This window comes from Dipodomys spectabilis, unplaced genomic scaffold (genome assembly GCF_019054845.1).
Source record: "Dipodomys spectabilis isolate Male_0828 unplaced genomic scaffold, ASM1905484v1 ptg000024l, whole genome shotgun sequence".
NCBI classification, from domain to species: domain Eukaryota; kingdom Metazoa; phylum Chordata; class Mammalia; order Rodentia; family Heteromyidae; genus Dipodomys; species Dipodomys spectabilis.
In genome coordinates, this window is record NW_024870701.1 from 23,676,782 (window position 1) to 23,693,608 (window position 16,827).

General features: G+C 54.9%; 1 protein-coding gene across 1 annotated transcript; it reads left to right on the forward strand.

The window, feature by feature from the left end:
* The first annotated feature begins 18 nt into the window (after nt 1-18).
* Nucleotides 19-15,394, forward strand: Siglec15 (sialic acid binding Ig like lectin 15). The gene is made up of 6 exons (XM_042675093.1): nt 19-70; nt 6,783-6,842; nt 7,621-8,004; nt 9,936-10,307; nt 12,112-12,142; nt 13,768-15,394. Exons 1-6 carry the CDS (start codon nt 19-21, stop codon nt 13,874-13,876), a joined length of 1,008 nt encoding a protein of 335 aa, XP_042531027.1. The 3' UTR covers nt 13,877-15,394.
* Nucleotides 15,395-16,827: the final 1,433 nt, after the last annotated feature.

A 16,827-nucleotide genomic window follows, 5' to 3' on the forward strand; every position in this document is an offset into this window, starting at 1 on the left:
GGGTCCAGCTGCTACAGCATGGAAGGGTCCATCAGACTCCTGGCCTGCTTGTTGTGTGTCATCCCAACGGGTGAGTTTCACTGGTCAAGCTGGCCCAGAATAGGTAATCTTGGCCATGGCCTCCCCTCCTACCTACCTCCCCCATCCCCGCTTCCTGCTGCTGCAGGAAGAAAGGCAACACATTTCAGGGCTGTGGTGACAAGAGTCATAGGTTCAAATCTGGGCTCTGTTAGGTGTCCAGGTGACTTGAGGCCAGCCCCCTGACCTCCTGGGCCTCATTGACTTCCAGTGTAAAAGACCACCTCCCCTATCTGCATCGTTTGGGAAATAGGGGGCTCTGAATGGGGAAGGTAACGCAGGCTCTGGACATGCTCTGGGTGATGCTGTCATGCCAGTGTTTTAGGTCTTAATGAGCTCTGTCCTGAGGATAAGGGGAGGAAAATGCATAGTTGTTTGGGGACAGTGTTGGGGTAAGGATGGAGATGATTTTCTGTGGGGAATCAGGCCCAAGGATAAAGACAAGTGGTGGGAAGTATTGGTGGCCGAATGAAGTAATAACGTCACTTACCTCAGTGGACTGGAATCCCTAGGACCAGAGCTTCTCACAAGCATCTCACAGGGACCCTCCGCATCAGAATCCCAGAAGAGGGGATATTTATTAAAATGCAATGCAAATTCTGGCTGGGCAATATATATATATATATATATATATATATATATATATATATATATATGTATGTATAGTCCAGTGGTAGAGTGCTTGCCTAGCAGGTGCAAGGCTCGGGTTCCAATTCCCAGAAAGAAGAGAGGAAGAAATAAAATAAATCCATTGGCTGCAGCTTCAACCACAGTTTCAGAAGATCAGGCATCAAGGCCCAGCTACTGGGGAGATTCTGATGAGAGCAATAAAGACAAATGGCAAAGGGTTCATAAACTCCTCTCTTCAAACCCAGTCTTTTTGCCAATCCTAGTACCAGAAGTCTCCCATAGCTGCACTCCTGGACACAGCACCTGTGTCACCATAGCCTGTGCAAGCATGGGCCACTTGCTGAGCCTGTGGCATTCTGAGCTGTCAGTCAACCTTCCAGGATAACCAGATAGGGAGGAGGAGCTGGCAGCATGGGCTCTGTGTCTGCCCAAAGGCTGATCAAGTCACAGAACACTGAGAGAGATGGTCCTGGGAACTGGGACTCTGGGTTAGTTCTTTTCTCTCCCTCAGAAGGTCAGCTGCTGTGAATCAGTTAAAGACAAAATTTTGAGGAAGCATGAGTAGGCTAGTCACATGTTCAAGAACCAAAACTGAACTACGTATGCTAAAGCTATTTTTTTCTTTCCTTCCCCTATCCCCTGCTTTTTCTTCCCTCATCCCCCACCCCCCGCAATCTTGGAACTACCCCCCGCAATCTTGGAACTAGAACTAAGGGCCTTTGTACTTGTTCAGCTTGCTTTTTATGCCTATGGCTGGTGCTTTTCCACTTGACCCACACCTCCAGTCTGGCTTTTTGCTGGTTAACTGTTGATGGAGTCCTCACACTTTTTCTGCCTGAGCTGGCATTGAACCATGATCCTCCAGTTACTGGCCACCTGAATAGCTAGTATTACAAATATGAGCCACCAGTGCTCCATTTTTAGCTGTGTTTTGAGACTGTAAACCAACTTGGCCCTTTTTCTTCACATACCAGCAACCACTTTACTGGTAAAAACCATGAGCCCCGTGAATCAGGGTGATCCAGAAACTCCACTTCCTGAACCCCTTCTGGTTGTTGTTCACCTGTGAGCCTATCCATGTGGCTACACCAGAGGACAAAAGTGGCTTTCTAAGGTGGAAGACCCTGAGGTCAAATCCAATAGGTTCAACTGCTATGTGCAGACCCCAGGCCCTTATGAATAGGGTACTGTGCTAATGTGGTCCCGGTCCATGCTCTGTTCATGTCCAGTAAAGCAGGGCCCAGGGCAGGCCCTTGATGAAAGCGAAGCGAGAGGATTCATCCCAGAAATTCCACTTCCCCTGCCCTCCTCTTTCATGCCAGGCCACTTATGCCCAGCATGCAGAAGTCTCATTTCTCCAGGCATTCCAAAATCTGGTTTTTGAAAACTGGAGAGGCCAGAAAGTGTAGGGCAAGGGGATAAACACTGGTCTTGGAGCTCTGCCCACTTAGATGACCTTGAGGGCTGCAAATACACTGGTGTGGCTATTACCATGGCTGCTACTTGGGACTCTTTTTGGGCAAGGCTGTTGACCAACAACTGAGTTACTCTTTACCACCAGCTTGCAAGGAGGGGATCTTCATTCCTATTCCAGGGCAGGCTGGGGAGATTCAATGGTTTTGCTGGATGTCACAGCCTAGATGTGGATGGAAGTCTTCTGACAGCATACCTAACCCCTCACTAAGATTACTGAGACAAAACTTGGTGCTAAGAGGCATTTGTTTACTAGATCTTAATTATTGCAGAAAACCAGAATGGCAAGAGAGGTGGCAGCAGTCACCCACACACCTGAGGGTGCTGATTTGGGATGCAGAAAGAGGTCAGGAAGGTGCAGGGCTGCTGTGCTGGACCAAGAGGAAGTAGGAGGGCTTAGTGAGGACTTCTCTGCTCCCATTGGATGCTTTGTCCAGGAAAGGGAGAAGGAAAGAGGAGCAGGGCCACTCAGCAGAGGCCCAGGGCTCAGGGCAGGCACCAGCTACATCAGAACTCTGAGAAGCAGTTTCCTGCGGAGGGCACCAGGCCCAGGACAGGCATAGCCTGTGACTCCTCATCTTGATTACTTCAGATTACGCAGGTCAGAGCCACAGCCACAAGCACAGTTACATACGGAAGAAGAAAGGGTTAAAGGGCAAGCTGGCAAGCCTGGAGGGTTGAGGAAGACCAGTCAGAAAAGAACTTACTGTTTCCCAGGTATGGCCAGGTGACCTCCATGTGAGGTTTTATTTGATCTCCAATCCTATGCAGAGTTGTTATGGTACCCATTTTACAAATGAGGAGCTTGAGACCTGAGATATTAGGAACTTATCCAAATGATCTCCCTAAACCAGTGGCAGGCAGGGACTGAGGGTCTCGTAAAAGTCTGAGACTTATGACAGATGCAGGGAGAGAATGATGGAAGGATGAAACTGATCAAGATGCAGTGTACTCAGAACCGCGCATGTTCTGTTGAAACCTCTTTGTACAAATACTTAAAGAAAAAAAGAAAAAGAGGGGGGGAAGCCTGATGAGCTGAGTGCTGGTGGCCCATGCCTATAATCCTACACAGGAGGCTGAGATCTGAGCATGGAGTGTCAAAGACAGCACAGGGAAGACAAATCCACAAGATTTTTATCTCCAATTATCCAGCAAAGACTAGAGGTGGGCTCCAGTGGTAGAGTGCTCCAAGCTAAAGTATGAAATGCTGAGTTCAAACCCCAGTGCATGTGTGGTGTGCACGCGCGCGCGCGCACACACACACACACACACACACACAGTCTGATGAAAGAATGACCAGAAGTGTGATGGTCTTTCTGGAAGTCCAGTTGTTCCAAAGCTGATGTGCTCTCTATAGTCCCATCTGTGAGATCCTTATTGACCCTGGGAGGTGGTCAAACATGAGGTAGATTAGTTAGAGACCTTACTGTAAGGGATAGCTCCAATCTAAGAGTCATCCCTGCAGTCTTCACTGACAGGCATGAGCTGCCCAAGGCAATGGTAAATGCCAGCAGATGCTGAGGTTTCTGCCAAAGCAAACACCTTTGTTTCCTGGGCAATTCTTGCTGAGAACTTCTTGCTCTCTCTCACCTTGAATCTCTGGGGCAGCCTCATCCAAAGGTCCCTGTGTCAAAGGAAAAGGCCAGGCCCCACCCCTTTGAGCCCCATTCAGGAGGTAAACAGGAAGCACACACATGCCCTCCTAATAGGAGCCAAGCCTGGACCTCTCAGTGAAAGAACCTGTGTGTCCTTCACTTGTACAGTGAAACTCACCAGGGAGGGTGGGCCACACCTGCCATTTGGAGCCCCTTTCAGGGTGTTTCAAACCAGTCCTCGGGCAACAGTGCTGGGTGTAAAGGTAACAACATGAACGAAGATGGCAAAACTACCCAGGGGCAAGCTCTACCTCTACTATGGGTTGGTCAAATGACCTCATCAAGTCTCACTCCCTGTTTTCTCAGAGTTGGCAAACTTACCTTTAAATTTTTGCTGTTTTGGTTTTTGTTGTTGTGGTTTGTTATATGTATCTGTCTGTGTGTTTTAGGCAGGTTCTACCACTTGAGTCACACCCCCTTAGAAACGCAGGGCCTAACACTCTCCCCTAGCTTTTCCATTCAAAGCAGGTGCTCTACAACTTGAACTATACCTCCAGCTCCAGCTTTTTGCTGGTTAATTGGTGATGAGAGTTACATGGGTTTGTCTGCAGGGGCTGGCTCTGAAGCATAATCCTCAGATCTCCGCCTTTTGAATTGCTAGGATTACAGGCTTGAGCCACTGACACCTGACTCTATTGTGAATTTTAAATGAGCCCAGAAAGCTTTCTGACCATCTCCCATTCTGCAGAGATCCGGCCTCCTCTCACCATATTCTACAATCTCTATGTCCCTAAGGTATCCATATCTCATGGTATTGCTCTGCTCTTACCTGTGTCCTGAATATGATTGTGCGATCCTCTCCTTTCTCTAGGCTCTCTAAACCCACCTCTCCTCTCTGGTGGGCTTTCCAATCCCTGCCTGCCCCCTCTCTGCACACCTTCTCCAGCCATTCTCATCCCTTCTACAATTCAGCCCAGTATCCATTACCAGGAGCAGGCACTGTGCTGGATAACAGTAGCACAAATAAAGCACAGGCTCTTTCCTGACCTCCTATGGCTGTGAAGTGACACATAGTTGAGATGGGTGATGTGCACATTGAAGAAGTGGTTGTGCCATCCTAGGGTACAGAACAGGAATGCCAGAATCAGGCTTGAGGCTCCGGAAAGGACTCCTGTGGTGGGGACAACTCAGCAGAGAAACAGGAGGAAGCTAGTGAGTGAAAATGGGCCTGGAACCATGCACAGACAGAGGTGACATTGTTCACATTCATCATTGGAGCCCCTGGCAGACTGCAGTGCAATTATGTATTCACAGATCTGTCTCCCTTTTGGAGGCATGAGCTCCAGCAGGGTGACAGGGCATCCTGGTCTTCTTTGTCACCACAGCTCAGATCCCAGCACCTGGCATGGAGTGGGGAAGTGTCCAATAAATGTTTGCTGAACTGATGAGTGCACAATAGCAAATAATCTGTGGAGAATCCGTTCCTAACTCTCTGATGCCTTTGAGCTGCAAGAGAGCAGAGGAAACTGAGGTCACACAGAGCGGGAAGTGGCAGGGAAAGGGAGGCAGCAGCTGAACCTTGAGACTGAACCCACCCAGCCTCGCCCAAATTTGGAACTAGGCCTTCTGATTATTAACAACTGAGAAAACCAGCTCTTACTAAGGATAAATGCCAAGTTCTCCATTGGTTTAAACAACAACACATAATCCTACTTGTTAAGAACAAAAGAGATTAAGCATAAAAGTAGTTGTATGGGGAGGGGGGGAAGAATTTGTGGATTTTCTTGATCATAAGCTGGGCATGCACGCACAGTGTGGTTTATTGTAGACATGACTCCCAGCCTGAGGCAGCACTGCCGGCTCACCCCACTCTGAGGTACAGCACACCTGAGTCAGGACACAACCTGACAGAGAGGGGAAAAGGAGGATGGGGAAGGCAGGTGAGCAACTGGGACTTTGCCACCAGAAAAGGGAAGGCATAGAGGACAGTAGGTCCAGGTCACCATGATGGGATCCTGGAATGGCCAGCAGGAGGAAGAGGATGTGCGTGCTTCATTAGTCTTGGGATCTTAGGCATGGTTCCAGCAGCAGGAGTGTCCTGAGCTGTAGGATATTTACAGGCAGGTAGGTTGCCCGTTGTGGGTGGAGGATATTCCTGCCCAAAGAGTGGATGGGGCTTGGAGTCAGAAAAGTACACTGGGCTTCATCAGAAAGGCTGGACCTCTCCCTCTTTCTGTAATTCTGGACCTTCATTTTCTCATCTAAAACAGTATCTGTCCTGCCTTTCTTTACTGGGTGTCCTGTTCATCATCTTTGTCGCCACAGCTCATAACCCAGCACCTGGCATGAATGGGTCACATGGCATGGTAGAGATGAAAAGCCATGTAAAGGGCAGAGCCCAATATTATTCCCTCTAAAGTGCCTTTTGTGCACTGTGCCCTAGAGCACTGGCCAGGCAGGCTAAGCAGCCTGCCCGCGCTCCTCGGGGAGACACTGCCCCTGGCCTATCCTGTCTGGCAGCAATAACAAAAAGCCCTGTGGCTCCCCAGCCTTGGATGTACTGGAGGCAAGCTCAGCTGCCAGCCCTTGCCTCCCTATTCTATAGTAGCTCACAAAGTGGGAGGTGGGGAAATTGAGTCCAGAGGACCATAGCAAGGAGGTCACCTGGTACCTGCACTTACCATTCTGGTCTCTCTGTTTCCTACCCAGGCACTCACTTTTTGAGAAATGAGTGAGGTAATAATTACTTGGGTAAACCTAGATTCTAAAACAACTCAACACATGACCTTCAAAGCAGTGTCCCTCTGAGGCCTCGGTTTCCCTCCTTCAGTAATGGTGTAATGCCACATAGCCAAGGCTCTGTGCTTCTTGCACACTAAAGGCTGCAGAACAGAGTGCAAATCCTGGCTTTGGTTGACCTTCGTTCTGTGAGCTCAGACAATTATTGAGTTTCTCTGTGCCTCAGTTTATTAACATGTAACCTAGGATAACTCTGTTTATCTCTAGAATCATTTGTGAGAACTAAAAGAGACACTGCTGGGGATTTGCTCAACACCGAGGTGCACAGTAAGTGGTTTTATCATCTATCCTGAGACTCTGTTGTAACCGTGGCAACTAATTCAGCAGGACAAGTTTTGTTATGTGCTGGTACTACGGAGTGAACTCAGGACCTGGGCAGTGTCCTTTAGTTTTTTCCATTCAACATTGCCCTCTACCACTTGAGCCACAGCTCCATGTCTGGCTTTTTGGTGGTTAATTGGAGATGAGAGTCTCATGGGCCGGGCACTGGTGGCTCACGCCTGTAATCCTGGCTACTCAGGAGGCTGAGATCTGAGGATCATGGTTCAAAGCCAGCCCAGGCAAGAAAGTCCATGAAACTCTTATCTCCAATAAACCACCAGGAAGTGGCACTGTGGCTCAAGCGGTAGAGCGCTCACCTTGAGCTGAAGAGCTGAGGGACAGCGCTCAGGCCCAGAGTTCAAGCCCCACGACCGACCAATAAATAAAAAAGTCGCATGGACTTTCCTGCCCAGACTTGCTTCCAACTGAGCCCTTCGGATCTCAGCCTCCCGGACAGCTAGGACTGTAGGAGTGAGCCACTGGCACGGAGTAATAGCAAGGGGGGAGATGTGGGGGTCACTTGGTCTATGGGTGAGGCCGACCACCATAAATGAAGGCCAGCTTCCCACCTCCCACCCCCATCGTGGGAGAACAGGACCAGGGAGCTGCCACCCCTGAGACCAAAAGTGGTTTCCAGGCCTCCCAGGGGTTTCTAGGGAGCCCGGCCATGGCGCTGTCTCCGGGAGTCCCAGCCTTCCAGCCTCCGGTCTCACCCGGCCCGCAGGTGCGCCGACCCAGCGCTGGTCCATGCAGGTGCCGGCCGAGGTGAGCGCGGCGGCGGGCGAGGCCGCGGTGCTGCCGTGCACCTTCACGCACCCGCACCGCCACTACGAGGGGCCGCTGACGGCCATCTGGCGCGCGGGCGAGCCCTACGCGGGCCCGCAGGTGTTCCGCTGCGCGGCGGCGCGCGGCAGCGAGCTCTGCCAGACGGCGCTGAGCCTGCACGGCCGCTTCCGCCTGCGGGGCAACCCGCGCCGCAACGACCTGTCCCTGCGCGTCGAGCGCCTCGCCCTGGCCGACGCCGGCCGCTACTTCTGCCGCGTCGAGTTCGCGGGCGACGTCCACGACCGCTACGAGAGCCGCCACGGCGTCCGGCTGCGCGTGACGGGTGAGGCGGGCCGCGGGGGCTGCGGGGGCCTGGGGGGCGCGGGGGGGCCGCGGGGGGCGTGGGAGGCCGCGGGGGGCCGCGGGGGGGCGCAGGGGGGCCGCGGGGAGCCGCGGGGGGGCGCGGGAGGCCGCGGGGGGGCGCGGGGGGGCCGCGGGGGGCGCGGGGAGCCGCGGGGGGGCGCGGGAGGCCGCGGGGGGGGCGCGGGGAGCGCGGGGGGGCGCGGGGGGGCGCGGGGGGGGCCGCGGGGGGGGCGCGGGGGAGCGCGGGGGGGCGCGGGGGGGGCCGCGGGGGGGGCGCGGGGAGCGCGGGGGGGCGCGGGGGGGCGCGGGGGGGCCGCGGGGGGCGTGGGAGGCCGCGGGGGGCGCGGGGGGACCGCGGGGGGCGCGGGGGGGGCCGCGGGGGGGCCGCGGGGGGGGGCGCGGGGAGCGCGGGGGGGCGCGGGGGGGGGCGCGGGGGGGGCGCGGGGGGGCCGCGGGGGGGCGCGGGGAGCGCGGGGGGGCGCGGGGGGGCCGCGGGGGGGCGCGGGAGGCCGCGGGGGGGGGCGCGGGGAGCGCGGGGGGGCGCGGGGGGGGCCGCGGGGGGGGGCGCGGGGAGCGCGGGGGGGGCGCGGGGGGGGCGCGGGGGGGGCCGCGGGGGGGGCGCGGGAGGCCGCGGGGGGGGGGGCGCGGGGAGCGCGGGGGGGGCGCGGGGGGGCGCGGGGGGCCGCGGGGGGGGCGCGGGGAGCGCGGGGGGCCCGCGGGGGGGCGCGGGGGGGCGCGGGGGCCGCGGGGGGGCGCAGGGGGCCGCGGGGGGCCGCGGGGGGGCGCGGGGGGCCGCGGGGAGCGCGGGGGGGCCGCGGGGGGGGGGGCGCGGGGGGCCGCGGGGAGCGCGGGGGAGCGCGGGGGGGGGGCCGCGGGGGCGCGCGGGGGGGGCGCGGGGGGCGCGGGAGGCCGCGGGGGGGCGCGGGGGGGCCGCGGGGAGCGCGGGGGGCCGCGGGGGGGGGGGGCGCGGGGGACCGTGGGGGGCGCGGGGGGCCGCGGGGGGGGCGCGGGAGGCCGCGGGGGGGGCGCAGGGGGAGCGCGGGGGCCGCGGGGGGGGGGGCGCGGGGGGCGCGGGGGGGCGCGGGGGGCGCGGGGGGGCGCGGGGAGCCGCGGGGGCCGCGGGGGGGCCGCGGGGGGCGCAGGGGAGCGCGGGGGCCGCGGGGGGCCGCGGGGGGGGCGCGGGGGAGCGCGGGGGCCGCGGGGGGGCGCGGGGGCCGAGGGAGCCGCGGGGGCGACGGGGGCACCGCGGGGGGCCCGGGGGCGCCTGTCGTCCGCGCTGCTCAGGAGGCTGAGATCTCTGCGGGGCGTGGTTTCGAAGCCAGCCGGAGCAGGAAAGATCTGCGACTGGGATCTCCAATTAACCAGAGAAAGTGGGGGGAGGGGAGGAGGAGGGGGGGAAGGCAGAATGAATGAATGAATGAATGAATGAATGAATGCAGGCCGCGGGAAGAGCCGGGCTGGGGTGAGAGTGGATGTCCCCTGCGGCCAGCCGATGACAGTGCGGTTGGCGGGGGACTAGAAACGGATAGACGTCCCTCTACCGTCCGGCGCGGCCGCGGTGGAGAAGCGCCGCTCGATGGGCGAGACCGGGGCTCAGAGCCGCCTGCCGCGCCCGGTCGCGAGGTCGCGAGCAGCGGCCAGGCCAGGCCTCCGCCCGGCGCCTCCCCTCGATTAATTTGCCCCAGCTCCTCAGCAACCCCGCGCTCCGGTGGGGACGCGGAGGCACGGCGCGGGAGGGCGAAGCGCTGGTCCAAGGCCACGCCTGGACTGTGAGCCGGGCAGCCCGGTGTCCGGCCTCTCCCCCTCGGAGCCTCTCCGCTCAGCCTCGAGGGAGCCCAGGGAGGGCGCCTGTGCCCGCTGCTCACGCCTCGGCCTCGGCCCGTGACCTGCGGCCTCCTCCTGTCCCCGCAGCCGCGCCGCGGATCGTGAACGTCTCGGTGCTGCCCGGCCCAGCGCACGGCCTCCGCGCGCTCTGCACCGCCGAAGGGGAGCCGCAGCCCGTCCTCGCTTGGTCGGGCCCTGCCCTGGGCAACAGCTCGGTCCCGGCGCAGGGCCAAGGTCATGGCTACCAGGTGACCGCAGAGCTGTCCGCGCTGACCCACGACGGCCGCTACACGTGCACCGCGGCCAACAGCCTGGGCCGGGCGGAGGCCAGCGTGTACCTGTTCCGTCTCCGAGGCGCCACGGGGGCCTGGGCGACCGCGCTGCTTCTCGGCGCGCTGGGCCTCAAGGCGCTGCTGCTGCTGGGCCTTCTGGTCTCTCGAGCCACGCGCCGACACCCAGGTGGGTGAATCCCAGGTCTGGGTGCAGTGGGGCAGTCAGGGCTGGCCGTCTAGGGGACCATCTTGCACCTGTGCTTCCCGCATGGAGACCAGGAGGTGGCAACAGGCCTCGTGTTTGCATTGAGGAAGCTGAGACCCGGAGGTTAAGTACCTTGCCTCTTGAGATGGAGATTCAGTCCTCTGAGCGCTACAAAGACTCCTTTAACATCACTTCCATCAATGAGTGCTCCCTAGGGTTCCGACCACAGGCTTTCCCAGTGTCCGTTCTCCAGTGCAACCCAACAACCATCCTGTGGCAGACCCCTACTTGTGCCTCACCATGTTGGAAGTTATCAGAGATGTGTAAGACAGGATTCCAGGCTGGGAGTGGTGTAATCACAGCCTGTAATCATAGCTACATAGCAGGCTTAGGGAGGAGGACGAAAATCTAAAGCCACTCAGACACACACACACACACACACACACACACACACACACACACACACACAATCGGTCAGGGACAGTGACTTAAGTGGTTGAGCACTTGCCCAGTAGGCAGAAGACAGTTCAAATCCCCATACCACCAAAAGAAAGACCTAGCTCTTCACAGGAAGGAAGCAAAGTGAGCATATCTTTGCAGTGCACTGTGGCACAGGCTCCCCTAGACCCCAGAAGGTAGAGGGTGGTGGTATTCATCCTCTGGTAAAGCCAGGAAGGAAGGCCTTAAGGAAGAAGTTCAATGAGAGCTAAGCCAAAACTTGTAAGTCCATTGGAGCCTGGAAAGATGAGAGCAGCACGTGTCAACGTGTGGCAGATAAAACTCCTAGAGTGTTTAGGGAGCTGCCACTGACTGCTGTCCCTGAGGAAGAAGGGACATTTGCTGTGAGCTCCAGACAGTGAGGGGCCTTCCCAGCGCCTCTCAATCCTCCCAGGTCAGTAATGAAATGTGGCTACTGGGCCTAACTGGCACCATCTTAGCACCTTGTTGGACTTTCTGAAAACTCCTAGAGGTGAAATTCCACTTCCCCACTCTCAACCCCAGGTGGTAGAATTTAGATTCCTAGTAGCAGGAGTGGGAGCTGGGACAGTAGGTTCCTGGACCAGACCTGTACCATGAGCTCTTGAAAGTCTAAACTCTCCAGCTCCCTGTGAGCCTGCCACCTGACCATGACCCTCCCCCCCACCCCCCCCCCTCCGCCACCTCAGCCGCCATGCTCCATATCTCCTGACTCTCCTCAGGTCACCGTGGCATTCCCTCTCCATTAGAGTTGATCTGGTTTGTTGAGATTGTTGTTCCTGCTCTTTCTTCACTAATAGTAATAGTTTCCTAATGGTATTAAGTGCATTTGAGGCAGCAAGTTTTTGGGGGAGACATGTATCTGCTCACAGTTGCTAGCTTTCTAATAAAGACTTCCAATTCAACCTCTCAAAATATGGCTTCTCTGTATCCCATGATCGAATTCCTATATCGCACTAACACCTGCCTGGAGCTCTCCAAGGATGAAATCTGAAACTTGCCGCAGTTACCCTGCCTGTGCCCTCGCGGTGGCCATTTTGACCTTACTCTCTAAACTCAGCCAAACTTTTTGTGCTGCTGGGTCCTCAGGCAGTTGTTTTTGTTTTTTGTTTTTCTGTCAGGACTGCTCCCTGTCCACCCTTCTTCCCGTTCACTCCTGGTCCTCTTCAAGGTCCACACCTCCGCTCATCTTGCCAGTTACACATCCCCTGAGGGCCACTGTGCATGCATGGTGGGGAGGGCGGGTAGCTGACATGTAACTGGAGGCTGCATGCAGATTAACATCTCTCTCTCCTTCTCTTTCACACAGAACACTCAGTTACCCAGGACACCCCATCCCGGTAAGTGCTCAAACTATCTCCCCTATCCCAATGGCTATTCCTATCGTGAAGTGGTGCTGGTTTTTTCAGGACCAGCAGCCTGAAGAGGAAGGCTGGCTATGGCCTGGGCTCTCCTCACAGCCTCCCTTCTGTCAGCCAAGCATACCCTTCCGTCCTAACTGGCTCCCAGCACTCACACCACCACACCTAGCCTGGTGTTTATGGATCTGAAAAGGCACACCACCAGGCTGCTTTATGTTGTAGTCCCCAGAATTCCAAAACAGACCATTCCATGCGGAAGCCACCAGGAGTACACTCATTTTCCCAGGTTCTCTGCTGACTTCTTCTCATAGAAAATCTCCTTCAGAATTTCAAGGGCCTAGTTTAGAGGATGACTATAGGGACCTCAGCCTGAGTCAATGACTCAGGGCGCATGGCACCTCCTCTGTAATGTCCACCCAAGTGAAGGTCCACATTGAAGAAAGGACCCAGTTGTAGGCCCCAGACCTTCTGTGCCAGATGCTGGCTAGGGCAGCACAACTCTCTTCAGCTGCCTACTCAAACATCTTCACCACCTGTCACCTGTCCCTTTTCATTGCTCATATACCTCTGAGCCCCTGCATCAGAAAGCCAAATGTTTGGTCATTTAAGAAATATTTATTCAGTACCTACTCTGTGATACACACTAGATGCTAAGAAGACAGAAAAATCCCTGAGCTCACTTTCCAATGTGGAGAACTTTAATAAACACATAGCAAAATTACCTTAGATTATAAAATAAGAACTGTGAAGGGAATGGACGTAGTGATAATGCAGAGCCTCTAGGAACAGGTGGCTACTGGGCAGAGATTATAGAGCAAGATGCTCTCTGAGGACATAGTACTAAGGGTATCTGAACCTGGAAGAGGGCCCTGCATGTGCAGGGTAGGGGCACTCCACGCTGAAGGGAACAGACAAGAAGAAAGGCACAGGTAGGACCCAGAGGGAGGCAAGCAAGGCCAGAGCATGGACCGTGAGGTAGGCAGGTAAAGATGGGCAGTTAGTCTGAGTACAAGGGGAAGTCAGGATGGTTTAAGGTAGATGAACAGGAAGGGCTGGGAGGCCTGGGAGAAACTATGTGACTGCTCACACATGGGTGTCATAGTGGAGACAGGCAGGGGAGGATTGCCTGAGGACAGAGGGTCAGCCTGTGGACAAGGGAAGAATCAGCACACCCAAACTAACCCTTGGAGCTACTTACTGGGATGATGGAGAACAGGTTGGGGCTGTGTATGAGGATCACACCCAGCATGGTAGGCATAGAGATTTGAGATGCCTATTTGGCTATTCCAGAAAGAAGTCTAGAAAGCAGTGGGAACTGGCAGAGATGAACCTGGAGATCAGGGGCCTGAAACCTGGTTTTGTATTCTGATGAAATCACGTTGAGGCGATGGAGAGTTGGTAGTCTGGAATGCTGACAGTGGCAGCACACACCCCTCCCTATTTCTGACCTCCTTTCATTAGTCTTTAAGCTGGGTTCTGATCCCTCTTCCCCCCATCTTGTGTCCCCTTCTTTTGGCCTGCTGTTAGGGTATACCTTGGGAATTCAGGAGCCCTGACAACCCCCTACCATATTGAATGGTCAGCCAACTTTCTCCTGTCCACAGGCCCCAGGCTCAGGAGTCCAGTTATGAAAACTTGAGTCAGATGAACCCCCGAAGCCCAACAGCTGCCATATATTCCCCTCGGCCATCAACATCCATTTGTGGACCGTAAGAAGTGAAGGCTGGCACCAGATGTGGCTGGTTTGCCTCCCCCCAGGCCCTTTGGCAGCTCCCAGCTGAGCAAGCCACAAGAGGGACAAGACTGCTCCCAGGAATTCATCTGGCCTCCAACTTGAATATGCTTCTCAAATCCCATAATACTGATTCCAGTATGGTCAACATTCTGAAAATATGTGTGTGCACCTATAAGCCTCAGCATGAAACTTCTAGAAAAACTCCCCTCTACCTTCATTACTTTGAACCCCATAGTAAAGCAGACAGGAAATTAGTCATAAGGGATAGAAGTCCAGACTTTGTCCTGGTTTGTCCCCAACTTACCGTGCAGATGAGGTAACTTCCTATACCCCTCTAAGATTCAGTTCTTCCACTGTTGAACATTAACAGTAATCCTCCCCTCTGGCCGCTATGTCCATTTGGGTCTGTAAAACGGTAGAGCTGAGTATGAGGCTGAGATCTGGGCCTTTGGCTCTTCAGAGTTACTATGGCACCCGCATGAGTTTTGTGGAGAACAGAGTTGCAGAGTTAAGACTGGAGCTGGGCCTGGGCAAACTATGATCAGAGGAACATCAAATATAGAAGCTGAGTAGCAAGGAGAGGCTTTGGAGCCCCTGCTTCCTGTGATTTCCCTTGTGGCCATCCCACAGCCGTACTACCTACCTGTGTGATACCTTGTCAGCTGCTCTGCATTGCCATAAGCGGCGATCTCCAGGAAAAGGCAACTGAAAACATGCTGTCTCAGAACATCTGGAGACCATGTCTCAAGGGCTGAAGGCTGGTAGAACTGAGGGGAGATCTGTGTTTTGGTAAATAAAGCAGCTTTGACTCTGACTTCTATTTACAGCCCACACCCACCCAGGAAGTGCAAAGTCCAGAAGCACTGGCAATTTTGTTATATTCCTGAAGCCAGCCAAGCTAACTTGGAAGGGTGCTATATTCCTTCTCCACACTAATGAGTATAACTTTTGGTTCTCTTAAGAGACAGGGAGAAGTATGCTTAGGGCCAGGTGAGCAGGCCAAGAGGAAAGGGCCCCAGGGTAGAGGACTAAGGGCATGCTACTTATTTGGGGAGATACTCAGAAGGTTGAGGGCAGTGGTTTCCAGGCTTCCCGCTGTAGCAGGCCATCAGTGCAGGTGGGTGCAGCTCATGGTTGCCTTGGGATACACCCAGAAGCTTGTCCACCTAGGCATTATCTGAGCTGTTCAGAGGGCACAGGAGTTGGCATGCATACCTCCTTGTAGAGGGATACCCATAGGCCCTTCCAAGCAATACTTTATCACCAAGCACAAAGTTAGAGACCCAAGAGTGATGTGGTCGAACATCTGCTTAGCCTCCTTAAAGCTAGTTTCATAGCCAGGAAAAATGGTGATAGGAATTATGATTGTTCATATATCTGCTTTGTGATTGACAGAAATGTTTGAAGTTATCTGTATCAGTCAAGGTGGACTAGATTGTACTGTAATAACAAATCCCAAAATCACAGTAGTAAAAACAATAAGGTTTATTTTCATATGTGGTGTTTATGTGTGTGGGTTTTTTTTTCTCTCAAGACTAGTGTTCTGCCACTTGAACCGCTTTTTTTTTTTGCCAGGGCCGGGGGCAGGATTATTGGAGATAAAAGTCTTACAGACTTTGCTTTTTCAGGCTGGCTTCAAACTCCAATTCTCAGATTTTGGGCACAGGCCTAAGGTGCCCAGCTGAGGTTTATTTTCAATAACAGCTACCCATACTGGCAGGGAAGCTTTGCGCATTGTTATTCAGGGACCTTACTATCTCTGATATTGTGGATTTTTGGGGTGGAGGTTTGTTTTTTTTAAATATGTTTTTTATTGTAAAAATAGTGTACAGATAGGTTACAGTTACATGAGTAAGATAATGAGTACATTTCCTGGTGGAGTTTTTTTTTTTTAATCCTCTAGAGCTGGGTAGCAGTGCCTGTAATCTCACTCAGGAGGCTGAAATCTGTGAATCGCAGTTCAAAGCATCCTGAGCAGGAAAATTTGTGACTCTTATCTCCAGTTAATCACAGAAAAAGATGGAAGTGCCACTGTGGCTCAAGTGGTCGATCACTAGCCATGAGCACAAAGAGTCTCAGGGATAGCGCCCAGGCCCTGAGTTCAAGCCCCAGGACCACCACCACCCCCCCAAAAAAAAAAACTCTAGAGGGCTTCCACTGGTGATTATCATTTGATAACCAGACCCAGCCACATTCCCAGCTCACCTGAGAGACCAGGCGGTGCCACCCTACATGGCACTTGGGATACCTCCAAAGACATTTGGGGACAGTACCTGTGACTCCATGACAAGACTCTCCGGAAGCTCTCAAGCTGGGAGCAACCCAGTAAATGGGAAATCATATCACTGGTAGAGGTAGCCTGTGTGCTGTGAGAGCACATAAAAGTGGACCCATTTTGGGAAAGGTTCCTGGAAAGGGTGTTTTGAGGTGGTATACATTGGCTGTACAGATTAGGGAGGTCAAGGGGAGACTGGAGTGTAGGAGGTAAGGGGGGCGGGGAAGGTGTTGCAAGCAAAGGGACAGTCCACAGAAAGACCAGGAGCTCAGATACAACATGATGTTTAGACATTTGGAAGTTACTGGAGCATAAGAATAGCAGGGGGCAAGCCTGGCGCTGGTGGCTCACGCCTGTAATCCTAGCTACTCAGGAGGCTGAGATCTGAGGATCACGGTTCAAAGCCAGCCTGGGCAGGAGAGACCGTGAGACTCCTATCTCCAATAAACCACTAGAAAACCGAAGTGGCTCTGTAGCTCAAGTGGTAGAGCGCTCGCCTTGAGCTGAAGAGCTGAGGGACAGCACCCAGGCCCAGAGTTCAAGCCCCACGACTGACCAGAGCCACGGCATGATTTTTAGGCAACCTGAAGTCTCACACTCCCTCTCTGGAGTGGCTGACATAGATCACATCAGAGCCCAGGGGCCTGGTCCTTG